The sequence below is a fragment of the Anomaloglossus baeobatrachus genome (assembly GCF_048569485.1).
Source record: "Anomaloglossus baeobatrachus isolate aAnoBae1 chromosome 5 unlocalized genomic scaffold, aAnoBae1.hap1 SUPER_5_unloc_18, whole genome shotgun sequence".
In the NCBI taxonomy this organism is placed as follows: domain Eukaryota; kingdom Metazoa; phylum Chordata; class Amphibia; order Anura; family Aromobatidae; genus Anomaloglossus; species Anomaloglossus baeobatrachus.
In genome coordinates, this window is record NW_027441793.1 from 711921 (window position 1) to 732498 (window position 20578).

At 47.9% G+C, this 20578-nt stretch overlaps 1 protein-coding gene across 1 annotated transcript in view; it reads right to left on the minus strand.

Annotated features, from left to right (window-relative positions):
* Positions 1-10711, minus strand: part of LOC142258920 (uncharacterized) — a 41999-nt gene extending 31288 nt beyond the window's left edge. Inside the window, exon 1 of the mRNA XM_075331476.1 lies at positions 10505-10711. Coding sequence (XP_075187591.1) covers positions 10505-10711 — 207 coding nt within the window. The remainder of the gene's footprint in view (positions 1-10504) is intronic.
* Between the last annotated feature and the right edge of the window lie 9867 nt (positions 10712-20578).

Sequence of the window (20578 nt, forward strand, 5' to 3'; positions counted from 1 at the left end):
TCTCCGTGTGTACGTGTGAAGGGTCCGTATTGGCATAAAATACGTACGTATGCCATCCATGTGCCGTCCGTTTTTACAGATCCGCATTCTTAACCAAATAATGTTGTTAAGCCTTCATCGTGAGATCCTGGTGTGCTAAATTGGTCAATTTAGGTCCCACATCGTTGGAAAAGGTTTAAAACCTCTTCAAAACATTGATTTTCGCATCTTCCACTCATTAGACTGACTGCAAAATGTCTCTCTCCAATGAAGCAACCATGTATTTGCTGTGGTTGATATCTAGGCGATTTGGGGTTAGGAGACATATGATTGAAAAAGAACCACCTGTTGAAAAGAGGATGTGGATCCACCCCTTTGTCAAACTAAGGAAGACGCATGGCCATTTTAATATTCTTTATGGAGAAATGCGCAAATTTCCACCTAAATTCCAAGCCTACTGCCATATCATCATCCCATCATTTGACAACATCCTTGGCCTAGTGTATCACCAATTGAAGCATCAAGACACATGTATGCGGCTCAGCATCTCCCCAGAGGAACGATTGTTGGTTACTTTACGGTAGGTGTCAAAATGTATACACAGATGTTAGTTTGTTGGTTTGAAATGTGTTTCTATGTTAACACATGCTGTTAAAACCCAGATGTAAACACATACCTCAATGTATGATAGTTACAACCTTTTAATATCCCATAGCAGAACTTTAGAGTCAAATAACATGGTCACATTGCCTAATTTTCCCATTCAAACATGCAATAGAAAAATTATACCAGATTCAAAACTCAAAAAATCATGTTTATTAAACAAAATTATTAGTAAATTTCCAATATGGAAATAAACGACTATTCTTTCAGATTTAAAAAAAACCATAATAAATTTGACACACATTGTATGTATCCAGCCATTGTATTAAACATTAGTAACTAAACCATATACCACTATCAAAAATATACATAGTAATGTCATGTCCTTCTTATTTTTAGTTACCTTGCAACTGGCCAATCCTTCAGCAGTCTACATTTTGAATTTTTATTGGGAAGATCGACCATTGGCATGATAATACTGCATACCTGCACTGTGCTATGGGAAACCCTTAAACATCAAGTCATGCAGCAGCCTACATCACAGGATTGGTTGCGCATTTCAAAAGAGTTTTTTCAGATGACATCATTTCCGAACTGTACTGGCGCCATAGACGGAAAGCACATTAGAGTGAAGAAACCACCTACCTCTGGCTCAAGATTTTTTAATTTTCATACGTTTTTTCTGTAGTTATTTTGACTTTGGTAGACACTAACTACTGTTTCCTTTTTGCGGATATTGGTGCCTATGGCAGTGCCTCTGATGCTAGAATTTTCAGAAGCTGACGTTTAGCAAGACGATTAATGTCTGACAACCTAAATTTGCCTGCACCCAGACCTTTACCTGGTACTAATGGCCCTAATGCTCCATTTGTGATGGTTGCTGATCAGGGGTTTGCCTTGTTGAGGCATTTGATGCATCCTTATCCAAGACGAGGACTGGACAGATCAAAAGCCCAATTTAATAGCACCTTGGCCAGAGCACGTTGCTATGTGGAATGAGCCTTTGGCATTTTAGCATCAAGATGGCGCATTTATCAAACCACCATCCAGCTCCAACCAACCACCGTCAAGGCTGTCATGAAAGCTACAGTAATATTACATAATTAATGTAGATTACATGAAAGCAATGACGATGACATTGACAATGTGCCACCTCTAAATGCCCCATTAGTAGGTAATGGTAGCGGAAGGACCAATTTGGTCACTTCTGGTCTACAAGTGAGGAATCAGTTTAAAGATTATTTTAGTTTAAATCTGCCTAATACTGTCTAATTAGGACATTGTCCTTTAGTTATATCACTCTGTTACATAATCACAAACACATATGTTTCACAAAAGAGAAAATGCCCATACATAGGTTTATATTTTTCTGGGGTTTTTTTTGGATTACTTGTATTTTTGTTGTTGAAAAAATAATTTAGAGTTATTGTGTTCCCAATTATTACCAAATTATGGGTTTTTGTGTTTGCCAAATTAGTAATGATAAAGAATTACATTTTTGGTTCACAAATTGTCACAAAACAAAGATTAATGTTTTGTTAATATATGTCTGTTATCTTTTTCAAGACACCTTGTATTCTTTTTATTTTTATACAAAATTTGTTCTGAGACATTATCCCAGACAAACCACCATACTGTATTATGCAATAATGTCACGCAAACATAATTTGTTTGACACTATTGGAATGCAAGTATGGGACCAGACCATATGCAGATACTGCATATTGGCAGGATTTTTCAATATAGATAAAGGTGTTTGAATGTAAATGTAGTTGGGTATGTGCGTGCATATTTTCCCAGAACACAGTTGTTATAAGTGGATGGTCATAACCTCATGTCCACAGCAAGGCAACATTACAACATGCAGGTACTGTTTTGAAAGTGATAGAGTAACGTTCTTTAGCATTTTGACCCATTATGAACAATACAAACCTACACATATGGGCTATGTAATATGTAACATTTTTGAATGTTTAGAACCAAACAAAATTCCAAAATGTTATTCTTACAATAACTATATCAAATTATGTGTCAACTAAATCATCTAGGCTAGTGATGCTTTCCTGAGTAGTCTCCATGGCATTGTCACCTACTGAATATGTTGGCTGCACAACACTAGATGTTGTAGTAAGTGCCTGAACAGTGTTTACACTAGTGACATTTGTTGTGCTTGGAACAAACATTACTGTAGTTGTTTGACCAGATGGAAGACCAAGTGTAGGTGGAACATATTGTTATGACGGTAGAGGCTGAGTATGTGGGTATGTGAAGTTGGTAGGGTAAGGCTGACTTTGAAAGTATTGTTGCTGTGGATTAGGTGGCATATGGTAGGATTACTTGGATAGTTAATAGAGGGTTGCATAGGTGTCTGTTGGGGGCCTTGTTGGTAAAAAGATTGTTGTTGTGATGGCATTTGTGTAAATTACGGGCCTGTTTGGTGTGGGATAGTTGTTGGTCTATTTTGTGAATCACTTCCCAAAGAAGTGGAGGGCCACTGTATATGTGTTTGTTGAACTACAGTATTTAGTTGAGAATTAGATGTCTGTTCATCAGTTTGGGTTTCAACAGTTAGTTGTGTCGTGTGTGTGTGTGGGCCACGTGGATTTGCTCTCCATTGCTCTATCACTGTGAAAACATATATGGGCTCAGGCTGCCGTTGGGTAGCAGAAATCAGTGTGATTAAGGACGCCCTCAATCTGTCCTGCCTATCAGGTGCAACCAATGCAAGAGAGGGAAAGAGGGAGCGACAAAATCTCTCTCCATCACTCTCTGGCATCAGTGAATTCATCATGTGTATTATTCTGGGTGACCAAAAAAATGCCCACAGGAAAATTGCCCACAGGAAAAATGCCCACATGAATATTGCCCATAGGAAAAATGCCCACAGGAAAATTGCCCACACGGAAAATTGCCCACACTGAAAATTGCCCACACTGAAAATTGCCCACACGGAAAATTGCCCACATGGAAAATTGCCCACACAGAAAATCGCCAATTGCAGCATCACAAAGTTTCAGATCTATGATATTTGAGGTGCAAGGTGAGGATGTTCACATAATAGGTGATCAACTTGTGATTTACAGTTGACCTAGTGCAAAACTGCAAAAATGCTGAAGATCTGTGGTCTGCAGCAGTCTGTCATTATCAGCAATAGATAGATACAGTCTGCTCTAATCTCACTGATTCTGCCTTACTCCTTCCACCAGCCCAAAACAGCAGCAGTTCTGGGTTGTGGGTTGTTGATAGGAGGTTGGCTCCATCTCTGATGCTGATGTTGCTGTTGCTGTTAAGACTGTGGACTGGGCCTCCTCACTGTCTTCTAGATTATCCTCGGTACTATGTGATGAAATGACAATATTAATGTGGGTTTAAATAAAAACAATAAATCCATGTGATCACAAACTATAAACTTACTTTGTCACCTCCATAATTGGCATAAAGTAGCTGAGTCTGTCATAATGGACATAATTTTTCTTCTTGGAAGCTGCAGCTGTGGTAGCCACTGGGTTAAATTTGCGACGAAATTGGTCACGTGCAGACCGCCAACGCCGTTTAACCATATCCACTGTAACAAATCAACAACAGAATATTTGTAACAAACATAAATTACATCATTACAAAATCTATGCCACTATGTTTATAAATAATATATGTCATTTAAAAATCCAGATGAAAAAGTAACCATCACCCATGTCTAGCATATAGTGTCATTTTAGACACATAAGCAAGCCATAATAACCCAGTTAACATGACAATACAAATTTCAAATGTAAAAAAACTGCTTTTTTTTTGTATCTCAAAATCAACTGTTAAGGCATAAATAAACCTTGACAAAAAGCCTTGCCCAAAAAATATGCATTGCCGGGGGGCGGAGCCGGACATGGCTGAGTGAGGACGCTGCTTGCTGGAGCTCCTCTAAATAATCCCCCATAGAGCCGGTTTATTATTTACAATGGGCAAATCTGCACCAAAAAAGAACAAGCCCAATACCCCAGGGCAACCTCTTGCATGTCAGGGTACAATCGGGGCTTTCCTCACCCGTTCCCGGGAGCCTGGGACCCTACCACAGCCAGGAAGAGAACTGCGGCCTGCAGGGCCTGAAGGGAGCCCTATTCAGGTGCCCGAGGGAGCGACAAGTCCGGAGACCCAAGGAAGGGGTGAGGCAGCAGGGACCCCCCTCGGTCCAAGAGGACCCTCCAAAGGACCCATGGCGGCGGCGGGAGCTGGCGGATCCCCCGCAACGGAGGAAGCGGTACCATCAGCGGCGTCATTCCAAGATGGCGGCCATGATCCAGAGACGCTGACAGGCGGACCAGGGCTGGAGGACGGGCCGCCCGCAGCTGTAGCCCTGCCCGCCTCGCCCTCTGCTGTGTCTCTGATGGAGCCGGGGAGCCCTGGTAAATTACCTGCGTCCGGCACCAGTGGAGCTGGGGGAAGTGCGGCGTGCGGGCGCGGGGCGCACATGTGCTCGGGCTCAGGAGATGATTCACCGCTGCGGGCCTGAGCACTGAAGAAGCAGGCGCTGCACGGAGAGGCTGCACTACAGGCACCACTGCCCCTGTCTACACATACAAGCACAGTAATTAGAGGTGAGGAGGGAGCGGCAGCTAACCCTGATGGTCTGCTGGACTACAAGACCCAGGTACAGGGCCCACAGGAAGACCTGGGGAGCGGGGCCCAAGCCAGAGGGGGGGGGCAACATCAGCAGCCATTTACCAGGGGCCACACGATCCTCAGCGGGAGCTGGAAATAGAGGAGGGCCACCTGAAATTTGGGTGGCTGCCAATGAGTCCTGGGGGATATCTCAGAGGGAAGCACCCCCTCCCTCCCCAGATTGGTGGTCCACTGGATCCTCCTGGGCTGAGACTCCGACAGCCGCAGGCGGGGACCTGGAAAGGGGTCCATTGATCCCCGTGAATGGGGGACCCAGGGTACTGGGGTCACCCCCAATTCGTCATGCATCTGTGCCACAAGTATGGGACGACATAAAAAGCCCCCAAAGCACGCAGACGCTGATATATGGTCCAGCCCTACAGGACTCTTTAAATGCATACCCCAATATGTCTCACACGGCGGCCTCGATGGGCGAGGATCGTCCGGCATCCCTGGCAGACTTGCGGTCACTGTTACAAGCGATCCCCACCAAGAACGACATTGCAGCACTGGCTAGCTCCTAGAGGGTCGTGGCGGCTGAATGAGTCGTTGCTACTGGATGAGCTTTGTGTTTCTGATATCCAGACCTCTATTGCAAGGATCATGGAGGACCACTCAGTAGATAACACAGCCCCCACTTATAAGTGGGAAGCATTGAAATGTGTCCTATGAGGTATTTTTATTAAGCACGGGTCCCGAATCAAAAAAGAAAAGGCCCAAGACATAGTAAAAGCTCTCCATAGGGTTTCTGAACTGGAGCTCATCCACAAGCGAGCCTTATCGGCCACAAATTTAGAAGCCCTCTTACAAGCTAGGTTCGAGGTTAAAAAACTGCTTGATTCCTCATATCAGCGTCTAATACAGGTGGGAAAGGGGAGGTTTTATGAGTTTGGGGATAAACCCGGAAGATTGTTGGCAAATGCGCTGAGGGAGGAAAGAGCCCATACCCTCATTCCCTGCATCAAGAACTCGTGCGACGAATTACTTTATGCCACCCCGGACATCTCAAATACCTTTCACGACTATTATTCCAAGTTGTATAATTTACCTGTCGAGCCCCCTAGGCCGGGTGATGGGTGTCCTTCAATGCCCTCACCTTTTAGATGTCTCGACAGCTCTGTAATTGATAACCTGGAAAGTCCATTTTTACTGGAGGATTTATTGGCAGTGATTCGCGACACTCCTGGCAATAAGAGTCCTGGCCCTGATGGGTTCTCCGCCAAATTTTATAAATCCTTTTCAGAACAATTAGCGCCTCTAATGCTCCTTTCCTTTAATTCAATTTCGGACTCTGTCCCCTTTCCGCCCCATTCTACCACGGCTCATATTTCACTACTCCGTAAGGCCGGAAAAGATCCCACGGCGTGTAGCAGTTTTAGACCGATATCACTCATTAATGTAGATTTAAAAATTTATGCCAAGCCTTTGGCAAATAGACTTGGCCCTTTGCTCCCCGACTTGATCCACTTCGATCAGGTCGGGTTTGTCCCAGGTAGAGAGGCAAGGGACAACACCATAAAAACCCTGGATTTAATCCAACACGCACATACTAAAAAACTTCACTTGATGTTGTTGTCTTTGGATGCTGAGAAGGCTTTCGACAGAGTCTCCTGGCAGTCGCTCTCACAGACCCTGGACCATATAGGCCTGGGACCGGTTTTCTCGTCTAAAATTATGGCTTTATATCATTCCCCGACTGCTCACCTTAAGATTAATGGCACTCTGTCGAAACCCTTTTCCATTCGAAACGGGACCCGGCAGGGATGCCCCTTGTCACCGTTACTGTATGTCTTAGTTATGGAACACTTGTTGTCGGCTATCCGGGCTAACCCAGACATACGGGGAATCAGGATCGCCGATCGGGAGCATAAATGCGCTGCCTTCGCCGATGATCTCCTTGTGTATCTGTGTAATCCCATCACATCCCTCCCATCCTTAATGATGGAGCTAAACCGTTTTAGCAAGTGGTCCAATTTTAAAATTAATTTTGATAAATCAGAGGCCCTAAATATCTCTTTACCACAAGCAACTGTGAATGTTATAAAACCAAACTTCCCCTTCAGGTGGCCACCCCACGGTAGTATTGGATATTTGGGCATCAAGATCCCATCTGACCTGTCCAGGCTCTTTCAATTAAACTACCAAAGCTTCCTGTCACGGCTCGAGGGGGATCTGGGTCTGCGGCATAGAGGCACTCTTTCATGGTTTGGCAGGATCAGCGCACTCAGGATGACGGCTCTGCCGAGATTGCTGTATTTGATACATACGGTTCCGGTCTATGTTCCAGCAACCTACTGGGCCAAGATGCAGCGCATATTCGGTTGATTTGTTTGGTCTGGAAGGCGTGCCCGTATAGGGAGTAGCGTCTTATCTAGGACTAAGGGTGCGGGAGGAACGGGACTGCCTGACTGTAGAAGGTACTACTTTGTAGCCGCTCATGCCAGGGTCCTGGACCTTTTGCATAATTCTGGTTCTAAGCTTTGGCTTTGCCTGGCACAAGATATGTGCCCCTTATCATTACCGACCCTGCCATGGACCTGGCCGCTCCTCACCAAACATAAGATTGAGATGTCCTATAGCACTAAACAAACATTGAAAACTGTTCACTCTGTGTCATCGTGCAATCTCATGATCCAGCCTAGAGGGCCCCTTATGCCACTAACTGATAACCCGGAGTTTTTACCGGGAGCGTCATCCAACAATTTTCTAGGCAGCACGAAACTGAATCCCTTGAGACTAAATCGGGTGGCCCCGGGGGGTCCCTCATCCCACTTCGGGAGATGGTAGGGAGCCGTAATTTCAAACTGCGATTCCATTTTGAATATGCCCAACTCAAACACTTCTTAACCTCCCAAGACACTGTCATGGCTCACCCCTCGCCCCAAACTCCCTTTGAAAACCTTTGCACTGGGTCCTCTGATACGCACCACGCAATATCAAGGGTGTACAAGCTTATGACGAGTGCAGTAGAGGTGTCGCCTCCTCGCTTCTGTAAAGCATGGGAGTCAGAGCTCAATCAAATGATTCCCGGGAATCAATGGGAGCGTTGTTTCCGCCTGACCCACAGGTCCGTGGTTGCCACTAGGATGCAACAATACTTTCCAGGTGGTACAGGGTCCCGGCGTCTCTTCATGCATGGTGCCCCAAAATACCTGACACTTGCTGGCGATGCGGAGCCCAAGGAGGCACCATGTCTCACATCTGGTGGCACTGCCCAAGCCTGTCGGTCTTTTGGAACAAAGTACTGGCAGCCATACAGGGGGCCACAGGGATCGTAGTCCCCAGTCGCCCGGAGGCAGTTCTACTGTATATCTTTAACGTATCGGAAAGGGTTTTTAAGAAATCTATCTTGGGCCACCTTCTTCGGGCCGCCAAGATAGTGATCCCTCGGCGCTGGAAAGATTCTAACCCTCCGACGTTGGATGAATGGGTAACAGAGGTAAATGTGATTCACCGCATGGAAATGGTGATGGCCCAGTCACGAGGGCAGATGGTGGATACAGCCACTAAATGGTTCCAGTGGGAATCTTTCCTGTCTAGTAAAAAATTTCTTGAACTAATTTAATCTCTGGAATTGGGGGCACTCTGTCTTTTTCTCTTTCAGACAGCTTACACCACCCTTTCGACAAATCTTAGCTCAACAGACAATGGATCAGTCCCGGTCGCCTCATTCTGCGCTCTATCTCTCCTCTCCTTCCTTTGAATTACCCCTCTTTCTTTGGATTCTATGACTTTCACTCGCCTTAACCTCTTCTTCTTTTTATCATTTTCTAAGGTTTTAAATGATTATCTATGTACCATTTCTGCCATCCATAGAATATTACGAAGCCTGCGAAGGCTTGGTGCCGCATTGACTTTTGATTCACATCATTTGCTACAGCATGGATGTATGTTCTAATATTGTATTCCTTTGAAAAATCAATAAAATCTTAAATTGTAAAAAAAAATATTTATTTTTCCTTCCAGGGGTGCTTAGAGACCATCCATTTCTGGGGTAGACTTGTTCAGCCACAGACATCCATGCTCTCTCCACCATCAACCTGTCGTGGTATCCATCATCACGTGTGTCCCATAGCTCTGGATGCCTCTCTACTTCCCCAATCAGCCTCTCTGTATCGATCCTAGGCGCCATTATGAGTACCTGTGGTGTTGTCTTAGCTCAGTGTTCCCCTGCAGTGAGAGGACAGGTGCCCAGCTGCCGTCTGGCTTGCAAATGAGACAGGATATGAGTGTTTGGCGCCAGAATTAATGGATTTCAATTGACCTGATAGATTGGAAACAAGTGTTGCTGATGTTTGGATGAAAAACACGCACGGACAATACGTGCTGAACACAGACATTCTACGTGTGCCATCCGTGCAGGCACGGACCCATAGACTTTAGCGGGTCCGTGCCTGCATGTTGACGGCCAAAAACGGACATGTCATCCGTGCGGGAAAACACACACGTACTTACCACACGGACACACGTTCCGTGTGATTTTACGCGTGTGTATCCCGGTGGCTCCCATCACTCTGTCGCAGATACCCCCAGGGAAGACCTTCGTTGCGGAGGCCGACAGACTAAAGGTCCTTCAATGGGGTCATTCCTTGAAGGTGGCCGGACATGCGGGTCAAAAGAAAACTTGGTGCACTATCTTTCGTCACTATTGGTGCCCCTCTCTTCGTAAGGATGTCATCTCTTTTGTCGCCGCTTGTCCGTCCTGTGCCCGCAACAAGACTCCCAAGCACCTGCCCTCCGGTCGTCTCTTGCCTCTGCCCATTCCCTCAGTTCTGTGGCAACACAACGCCATGGATTTCATCACGGACTTGCCGTCGTCTTCTGGTTGTTCCATCATTTGGGTCGTGGTGGACCGTTACTCCAAGATGGCCCATTTTGTTCCCTTGGTTGGACTACCCTGTGCCCCGGAACTCGCCGACGCCTTCATTCAGCATATCTTCCAGCTTCACAGCTTTCGCCTGCATATAGTGTTTGACAGGGGGACTCAATTTACCTCGCGCTTCTGGTGGGCGCTCTGTAAACTTCTAGATGTATCTCTGGACTTCTCCTTGGCCTACCATACCCAGTCGAATGGCCAGGTTGAATGGGTTAACCAGGTCCTGACTTCCTTTCTTCGGCACTTTGTCAACGCTCATCATGACGACTGGTCCACGCTACTTCCTTGGGCTGAGTTCTCATACAACCATCACATCAGTGAGTCCTCCTCCAGCTCTCCCTTCCATATTGCCTACAGTCTTCAGCCTTCCGTGCTACTACCAGTACCCTCTACCTTTGGTGTTCCCGCTGCAGATGCCCTGTCCAGAGATTTCTCCAACATATGGAGTGCCGTCAAGACATCTCTTGAACGTGCTTCCGCTCCGATGAAGAAACATGCTGACAAAGATGCCTCGATCCTCTTCACTTTTCTCATGGGGATAAAGTGTGGCTTTCCTCCAAGTACGTCCGGCTGAAGATCCCCTCTTACAAGTTGGGTCATTTCAAGATCATCAAACGGATCAACGAGGTCTCTTACAAACTGCAGCTCCCAGCGACGATGCGCATCCCTAACTCCTTTCACGTATCCTTGCTCAAGCCGGTCATCCTCAGTCCTTACTTCTCTGATACCGGTAATTCTCCTCCTCTTACCTCTGATGATGTGTTTGAGGTAAGAGACATCTTAGCCATGAAGAGGGTGAGAGGTAGGCCGTTCTTCCTCGTTGATTGGAAAGGTTTCGGTCCCGTGGAAGGGTCCTGGGAACCCCGGGAGAACATTAATGCTCCTCTTCTTCCTCGCAAATTCTTGTCCGGGTTGCAGGGAGGGGGGCGTGAGGGGGGGTACTGTCATGCTCCCGGGGCCACGGCACCGCTCGTCACGGCACCGCTCATCACTCACCAACCCGGTCCCCGGGCACTCTGACCGCGGCCGCTGCTCCCACTCTCCCTCCTCAGCCTCCTCTGTGCTGCCCGCTCGTCGGCCCTGCCGTCTCGCTGCAGCCCGGGACTCTACCTCCAGCTCTCCTGCGTCTCCTCCTCTGCATCCTTTACTGATCTCCGGCTCCTGGGCCTCGCGCATGCGCACTAGGCCGCGGGTGCGCTCTCTCACCTTGTTTTAAAGGGCCAGCGTCTCTGAAACAGGATATGGCTGCTAACAGGTACATGGTATATAAGACTTCCTTTTCCATGTGGGCGGTGCCTGTTCAACATGTACTAGTTGCTTTGTCTCTGTGCTAGGTGTTCAGGTCCCTCTGTATCTTGCACCCAGGTTAACTCTGTCTGTGCCCACAGATCCCGAATGCCAGCTTGAGTGTGTCCAGTCCTCCGGTTTCCCAGGAGTTTCCCCGGTGACAGTCTGCTGTGGATCCCATCATCTTCTGCCAGTCTATACTCGCCGCCGGTTCTGGACTTCACCCGGTATCATCACTCTGCACTCTGCACCCTTGCTGGTCTCGGACTTCATCTGTTACCACCAGTCGGCACCTGTACCCGGTTCCACTCATCCATCCGGATTTCCTTCAGCCCACATCTACCGTTGGACCAGCCTCCATAACCTGCACGGACATCTTAAGGACACTAACCCGTATTCCTCTCGTGTCCTGGCTGCTGTACATCTAGGCCCTCTGGGGTGGCTGCCAGACAGGCCCTGTACAGGAGTTCGCTCCTGGTGGTCTCCCTGGGGGAGTCCGATGCACGGACCCGTGGATCCTCCTTTGCACCGAACATTACAGCCACCTGCTTAAGATCTACCTGTTCTAAAAATGCTGTTGTGTATAACCTCACCCACACCACTGATTGACCGCTGTGTACAATGAGCATAGACAGAAAGCTGACAATCAAGTGGGGGCAGGGTTATACAGAGCTAATGGAGATAGAGGACACATTGCAGCAGTTTTACTACATAATACTGCTTTTTACTACTAGTAGTAGTTTTTTTACTACTAGATTTTATCAAAACTACAGCAAGCAGCACAGTAAATGACATATCATTGGAATCATAGTCCCTGTCTGTCACGGGTAACAGACAGTCCTGTGGTGTTTGGCATTAGAAGGTCACAGCATTTGGCTGCGCAAAATGTTCCCTGACTTTCTATTGTTCCTGCTGTCAATATTCAGTGTACTGATATCTCCTCTGCTGGGTTTTCATCCTTTTTTCTTAAGGCCCCAGGGGAGCTCCTCTTCCCTTCAGTTGCTAATAATCTGTATTTCCCCTTGGGTTTAAATACTCTCATTTTTCCTGAACTTGTACTAGTTTTATTCAGTTCCTTCACAAGCTCTGGATGCTAGCAGGAGGCTTGCACACACCAGCAGGATTGTTATTGCTCTTTACTGAAGTTCTTAATGAGTCGTCTAGAGATAAGTTGTTTGTTGTTTCCCTTTGTTTGTTATCTCTGTTTGTCCTTTAGTGCTTAGTCGGGTTGATGAAGAGCTCAACCCATCCGTTCCCTATTTAGGGCCCAGATCAGGGTCAGCCTAGGGTCAGGTATCCGGCTCAGCGTGGTGTAGGAACTCAGGGCCCAGCGGTAGGCTTAGTCAGAGGTCACCATCTCCGCTTCCCTACGCACAGGGTTTTCCTTCCCTTTCGCTTGGTACTTCCCCGTACCTAATGTGACACTGTCTTTACATTATACTGATTTTTAATTAAGGGGTAAACACTTAGTGACCGAATCCCATTAAATTCACAAAACCCCAGCATAGGTATCATAAATGTTACTTGCTCTCCACCAAGAGATAGGCCCCTTTCAGTTCTGGCCTCTTCTACACCCATAATCTAAACTGTAATAAAGGTTTGTGGGCAGAGATGAGTGAACCTAAACAGTAAAGTTCGGTGTTTGTACTGAATGCAGACTTTATACAAAAAAATCAGATAGCGTTCGGAGTTCGGTGCTTTATGTATCCTAACCACTCGATCTAGCATCGGTGTGCTCGGATACACTCAGTGCTCGGCCCAGTGTGAGCCGCTTGCAGTGTGTGAATGGCTTTCACGGGGAGGTAAAAACATCGTTATAGGATGTATTGTGTTCAAGGAAAAAACTCCGCCCTCCTTCCCCTGGTAATAAATGCTCTGTTTATGGCTGGATGCATTTGGGCGGAAACCCGAACTGCCCAATCAGTGACTTCCAATGGGGTTCAGGACAAGTCCGGTTCCCGAACTGAACTTTATTTAAAGTCCGACTGAAAAACCCGAACTTCAATGGGTCCGTATATCTCTATGTGTGGGTATCCCCACAAAAAATGACATTTTTGTGTACTCACCGTAAAATGTCTTTCTTGGAGCCTTTCATTGGGGGACACAGACAGTGGTTAGTATGCTGTCTCCAGGGGAGGCATGACACTAGATTTGCAAAAGTGTTAGCTAGTTTCCTGCCTAGCTAGGGTATATGCTGTGGGGGGAGGAGCTAACACTTTTGCAAATCTAGTGTCACGCCTCCCCTGGAGACAGCACACTACCCACTGTCTGTGTCCCCCAATGAAAGGCTCCAAGAAAGACATTTTACGGTGAGTACACAAAAATGTCATTTCCTTTCTTGCCTTTTCATTGGGGGATACAGGCAGTGGGACGTCCCAAAGCAGTCCCTGGGTGGGAACTGAACTATTAACAGTGTATAACATCAGACTAAGAGCTGACTAATGACTGCAACTGCAGTGAACATATATCAAAACACTGTCAAAAAACCGAGCAGTGGCCACTTAAAAATGGGCCACTGCCGCCTGAAGGACTTGTCTTCCAAGAGCAGCATCTGCGGAAGCATGCGTATGCACTCTGTAGAATTTTGTAAACATGTGCACACTGGACCAGGTAGCGGCCTTGCAAAGTTGGGCCGCCGAAGCCTGATGGCGGATAGCCCAGGAAGCACCCACTGCTCGCGTAGAGTGGGCCCGTACAGATTGAGGAGGAACAACACCTCGTGTTTTGTAAGCCTCACAGATGGCAGTCCTAATCCATCGAGAAATCGTGGATTTAGAAGCCGGATTGCCCTTTTTGTGTCCTTGTGAGAGGACGAAGAGGGCATCGGACTTGTTCTGGAGATGTAGATCCGCAGAGCCCTGACGAGATCTAGAGTGTGAAGGGCTTTGTCAAAGAGTGGACTGGGCAGAATGACGGCAACACAATGTCCTAGTTTAAGTGGAAAGAAGATAGACCTTCGGGAGAAAAGCGGGGGAAGGCCGAAGGACCACCTTATCATGATGGAAAATCAGGTAAGGTGAGCGACAGGAAAGGGCCGCCAGTTCAGACACTCGCCTGATAGAGGTTATGGTGACTAAAAAGGCAACCTTCCAGGACAGTCGTTGAAGAGAGATTTCTCTCAAAGGTTCGAAGGGAGGAAGCTGAAGAGCTCCGAGAACCAGATTAAGATCCCAGGGATCTAAGGGGTGGCGATAAGGAGGGACCAAATGCGCCACCCCTTGACGAAAGGTACGGACCTGAGGGCGAGAAGCCAGCTGCTTCTGGAAAAATACTGACAAGGCAGAAACTTGTCCTTTAAGGGTACTGAGAGCTAGACCCGAGTCCAGACCGTCTTGCAGAAAGGCAAGAACATTAGGGATTGAAAAGGTAAGAGGCGACGATTATGATGGTCACACCAGGAAAGATAGGTCTTCCAGGTCCTGTGGTAGATACTGGCGGAGAAGGGCTTCCGAGCATTAAGCATAGTATGAACTACCTTAGAAGAAAGACCTGATTTTGCTAGAATCAAGGATTCAAGCGCCACGCCGTCAAAAGCAGCTGTGCTGTATTCTGGTGGAATATTGGACATTGCGACAGAAGATCCGGGCGGTCGGGAAGACGCCAGGGAGTGTCGCCGAGCAGTTGGAGAAGCTCTGGGTACCAGGCTCTCCTGGGCCAGTCCGGGGCCATGAGGATCACCGGGATTCCCTCCACTTTGATTTTCTTGATTACTCTCGGAATGAGAGGAAACGGAGGGAAGATGTAGGGTAGGCGAAACTGTGACCACGGAAAGACTAGAGCGTCGGAGCCGAGCGCTAGCGGGTCTCTCGACCGGGATATGAAGGGATGTATTTTGGCGTTCATTCGAGAAGCCATGAGGTCCACATCTGGGAGTCCCCAACGAAGAGTGATCTGATGGAGCACTTCGTTGTGGAGGGACCATTCCCCTGCCGCTAGACCTTGCCTGCTGAGAAAGTCTGCGGCCCAGTTGTCTACCCCCGGAATATGGACAGCTGAAATAATGGGAATGTGCATCTCTGCCCAAAGAAGAATCCTGGATACTTCTTTCATCGCTGCCCTGCTGCGAGTTCCTCCCTGACACTTGACGTAAGCCACGGCCGTGGCATGGTCTGACTGGATCCGAACAGGGATGCCCAATAGTAAGGCTTGAAAATTCTGAAGGGCCAAAAATATGGCTCTGAGCTCCAGAACATTGATGTGCAGGGAGCACTTGGAAGGAGACCAGCGTCCGTGAACAGTGTGGTGGAGAAACACCGCCCCCCAGCCTATCAGGCTGGCATCCGTCGTGACTACTTGCCAGTGGACCGGGCGGAAGGACTTCACTTGAGATATGGATGAGGCTTGAGTCCACCAGATGAGGGAGCTGAGCGCAGACCGAGATAGGCGGACTGACCGGTCTAGGGAAGCTGGATTCTTGTCCCAGGAGGATAGAAGATCCAGTTGTAGAGGGCGCAGATGGAATTGGGCAAAGGACACGGCTTCTATGACCGCCACCATTTTGCCTAACACTCTCATTACATTCCGAAGGGATGTGTGACGGCGAGAGCGGAGGGATTGGGCGGCCCGGATCAGGGAAGACCTCTTGTCCTCTGGAAGAAAAACCCGGGACTGAGCCCTGTCTATCAGCATACCTAAAAAGGTGATGCGCTGAGGAGGAATGAGGGATGACTTGTTGAAGTTGATAAGCCACCCTAGCCTTGACAGCGTGTCTTGGCATATCTGCACGCTTTCTGAGCAAACTTGAAGACAGCTCCCTTTGACAAGAAGGTCGTCCAAATAGGGAACGACCAGGATGCCTTTGGGGTGTAAAATGGACATGACAGCCGCCATGACCTTTGTGAAGACCCGAGGCGCAGTGGCCAGCCCAAAGGGGAGGGCCCTGAATTGGAAATGACGGTGTCCTACGGCAAAGCGAAGGAACCGTTGATGAGAGACACATATGGGAATGTGTAAATAAGCATCTTGAACGTCTATGGAAGCTAGGAATTCTCCAGGTTCCATGGCGGCTAGCACTGCTCTAAATGATTCCATTCGGAAAGTTCGAATCCGTACGAATTTGTTCAGCCGTTTGAGGTCCAAGATAGGGCGGACAGAGCCATCTTTTTTGGGAACGACAAAAAGGTTTGAATAGAAACCTTTGCCGCGCTGTTCCAGGGGCACTGGAATGATAACATTTGCTTTCTGTAAAGAGGCTATGGCCTGAAATAAGGCCTAGCTTTGCGTTTTGGACTTTGGAAGACGAGAACGCAGAAACCTGTTGGCCGGCAGGGAATGGAAATCGATCTTGTAACCTGAGGTGACGATTTCTCGAACCCAAGCATCGCGAGTGTGGTCTAGCCAGATATCCTGAAAAAGCAGAAGCTGCCCTCCAACCGGAGTCAGATCTGAGGGATACCTGGCGTCATGCTGAGGGGGCCTGTACAGAGCGAGGTTCTTTGGGTTTAGTTTGCTTGGAGTGGGAATACCAAGAAGAGCCCCTTTAGGGACCGGATCCTCGATCTGAGCATTGGGATAATCCTTGGGCTGATGGTTTTTGGGGGGCAGGCCGAAAGGACTGCCTGCGCCAAGGAGATTTTTTATAATTCCTGGGTACAGGCCGCTTTTGAGGTAGAATGGTACTTTTACCACCCGTCGTCTCAGATATGAGTTTGTCCAGGGATACTCCAAACAGACGCAGGCCATGGAAGGGGAGTGTGGACAGGGATTTCTTGGAGGCACTGTCCGCATTCCATATTTTTAGCCAAAGGACCGATAGGGCTGACAAACTAGCTGCATCTCGGGAGCCGTGAAGAAAATAATTAGAGGCTAGAGAGAACAAATCAAGGATCTCAAAAGCGGGAGGGGGAATATTACAAGAGCGAAGCATCCTGCGTAGATTCTTGCTCCACACCCCCATAGCTCTCGCGACCCATGTTAAGGCAAACAGGGGGCGAAGAGAGGAGCCCGAAGCCTGGAAAATAGATTTGACCGCAGCATCAACTGCGCGGTCGGACGAGTCCTTGAGAGATGCGTTTTCTGAAACAGACATGACCGTGTGTTTAGCCAGTCTGGATACTGGCGGATCCACAACGGGGGGTACTGACCAGGGCTTAACCATTTCAGAGGGAAAGGGATAAGCGAATGAAGAGAAGGGTTTTTTATTAAACCTTCTATCAGGGTGATCCCACCGTTTAGATATAATTTGCAGAAAAAACGGATCCTGAGCAAAGGATTTAGGAGGCTTCTTGGCCCGCTTGATTGCTGACTGAGAAGTCGGGTCAGGAGGCTGATCAGAGATCGACAGAGAGTGATTGACAAACGAAATTAGTGTGTCTTCTATATGCCTAGACTCAGAAAGGACATCTGAATCAGAGTCAGAGTCTTGAGAATCGTGACTACTAAAGGTCACGGAACCTCGGTCATACTGACCATCGTCCGAGTCGGATGAGGCGTAGAGGTCGCAATGGCGCCTTTTGGAAACAGCCTTTTTACGTTCTGGGGAAGAGGGACCAGACGAAGCAGGCGGGCTCCTCTGAGGGAGCTGGGCCAGGGGAAGGCTGTGGGAGCCTGAGGACGGCTGGGATATCTGAGCGACAAGGTCATCTAACCTTTTAGACATTAGAAGAGCCCATGCAGGCATTACGTCATCAGACAGGGGTGCTGCCTGGCCGGTGGCCGGAGCAGAATCCAGAGACTGCACGGCATCCTGGTCCGGCAACGGGGTCTGTTGTGACACGGTAGTAGGGGCATCGCAGCCCCGGCATAGTGGATAGCTTCGGCCATTAGAAAACGAGCGTCCACAGGTGGTACAAGCATAGTACAGGTCCGTAGAGGACGCCTGGGAAGCTTTATCACCCTTGCGGTTACGCATGTCAGCAACAGAGTCCTACAGCCTAATATAGGGATATGCCGTTGTTATATGAGTGAGGAGCCACTAGCAGTATTATAAAGTGATTGCTATGCACAGCCGGTATATACCGATAGCAAAATGGCATATACTGTCAAACAGTCGGCATATACCTGCAGGCAGAGCCAGTATATACCGCTAGTAGCTGATATACACCGCTAGCCAGCAGGCGCACACCGCTAGAGAGACAGCGATATACCGCTGAGCAGAGCGGTATATAGTGCTGCAGAAGTGCAGAGCCAAGGAGGTGATCTCACCGGAGTCTGCTCCCCACGTGGAAAATGGCGTCCAGCGTTCCTGGCAGCATGGAGGAGAGAGACGGCCCCCGGAGGCTGATTGGTCTCAGGGCTGGGACTAAGCGTGACGGCCAATCGGAAAGGAGCTGCTCCTGAGTGAGGGAGCGGCTTCCAGAGCAGTGAGAGGGGGCGTTGCTAGAATGCAGGCCGAAGCCGAGGGCTAAATGAATGATGCTCCCTGGAATCACGGCCTGCATCGCATCACCGGCGCCTTTCCAGGCGGCGGTTTGGATGCAGGGGACAGATGACTGGTCGTCTCTCTACCTGCTCCTGACTCCGTCTGAAGACGCACCGGTGATGGATGCGGGGATTTCAGGGTCGCATCTTCGGCTCAAGGCTGAAGCAGGTCCTCGGCTCTGCTTAGCCCTCTGGAGCTACCTTGGTGTGAGGTGCTTCCAGGGAGCCTGGAGGGGTACGCAGACCCGACCACTTGGGCGCGAGGGAAGACTGACGGCTTGTGCACGCCAGGTTTCCTCTGCCCGTACACGGGGGGAACGGGGGTGGCAGGCACCCTGGTATTGCCCCATATCAAAAATAGAATGAATAAGAAAAAGAAATCAAAATAAAAAGTAAAAATAAAAACAAAATAAGCTGGCCTGAGGCACTTCTGGTGGAGCTCAGTCCAGACATGTCAGCCTCCCTGCTGACACTAGAAAAAACTGAGCTAGTTTCCTGCCTAGCTAGGGTATATGCTGTGGGGGGAGAAGCTAACACTTTGGCAAACTAGTGTCACGCCTCCCCTGGAGACACCATACTACCCACTGTCTGTGTCCCCCAATGGAAAGGCGAGAAAGGAAAAATAATCTCTTGGATATCAGACAGAAAAAATCCTTTAGTTTTTTTTATTACAATTATCCATTGCAAAGGAATCAGTTTTTTAACATAAAAAGCCCCATTTCTGCGGGGTCCACTCCTGATTCATGAAGAGGTAAATGCCTCCTCATGAATCTGGAGCGTTTGACGAGTGACATGTGCCTCCTTGTGCCATGCTAGAAATATTACTCCCATCAGGGACTGGAGTGAGATTTCTGGCATAGGGAACACCATAGCTTGTCATGAATTAAAGTAGCTGTGGTGTCACGCCCCCGTCCCACCCAAGCTCTGCCAATTTTAGAGTGAAAATGCCAAATCTGTTCACAACTTTCCAAATTTTTGTGACAGTTTTTTTTGGCATAAAAGCATTGATAATTTGGGAACAGAGCGTCTTAACAACTTCCACATATCTAGGATCCAGTGTGATTCAATTCTCCCCTCACTATTTTTTTGCAAAATGTCTACAGCTCTGCGCCAACTCCAGAGGTTCTGAGGCAAAATCATCACATATAGACAATAAAGAAAGATAGGCATGAAGAATATATATTTACAAGCATTTATTAACAAAACAACAAAATTTGAAATGCAATTATATACAATGTGATATACCTCAGAGTTCCTATCTCCAATCTGGGGCTGCACTTTTTAGTATACAAAGCAGTGGGCAACCTGAGATTAGTGAATTATCTAAACATAATCCAGCATCAAAACCTTTCACAAATGTTCCTAAAGGCTCTCAAAAAGGCTAACAGTGTGCCAGCTAAAAATATTCACTGCTCACCACGCCATAATCCCGCCCACCTCTAGGCAATGAAGCCAGCCCAAACCAAGAAGTAGGTGGTATTATTAGCATGGGGAGCAACGAATATTCATTCTCTTTAATAGGGGGTACACATGATTACTAAGCCGCCCGCTTACTCCTATGACTGGGCGATCACGTGTGTCTACTATTAGACATTGAATATTCACTGCTCCCCAAACCCATAATCCCAGCTGTGGGGAGCAGTGAATATTCTGGCAGCTTACTGAAAGAAAATGTCCGTAAACCTTGAGAGCTAAGAAGACGTTGTAGACAATCCGTTCCAAGCAAAGACTGAAGTTTATTCCGAGATAGCAACAGAGCAGATAAGACAGGTTATGTGGCAGGATGACACACGCAGGTGTCTTGCAGAACAGCAGAATTAG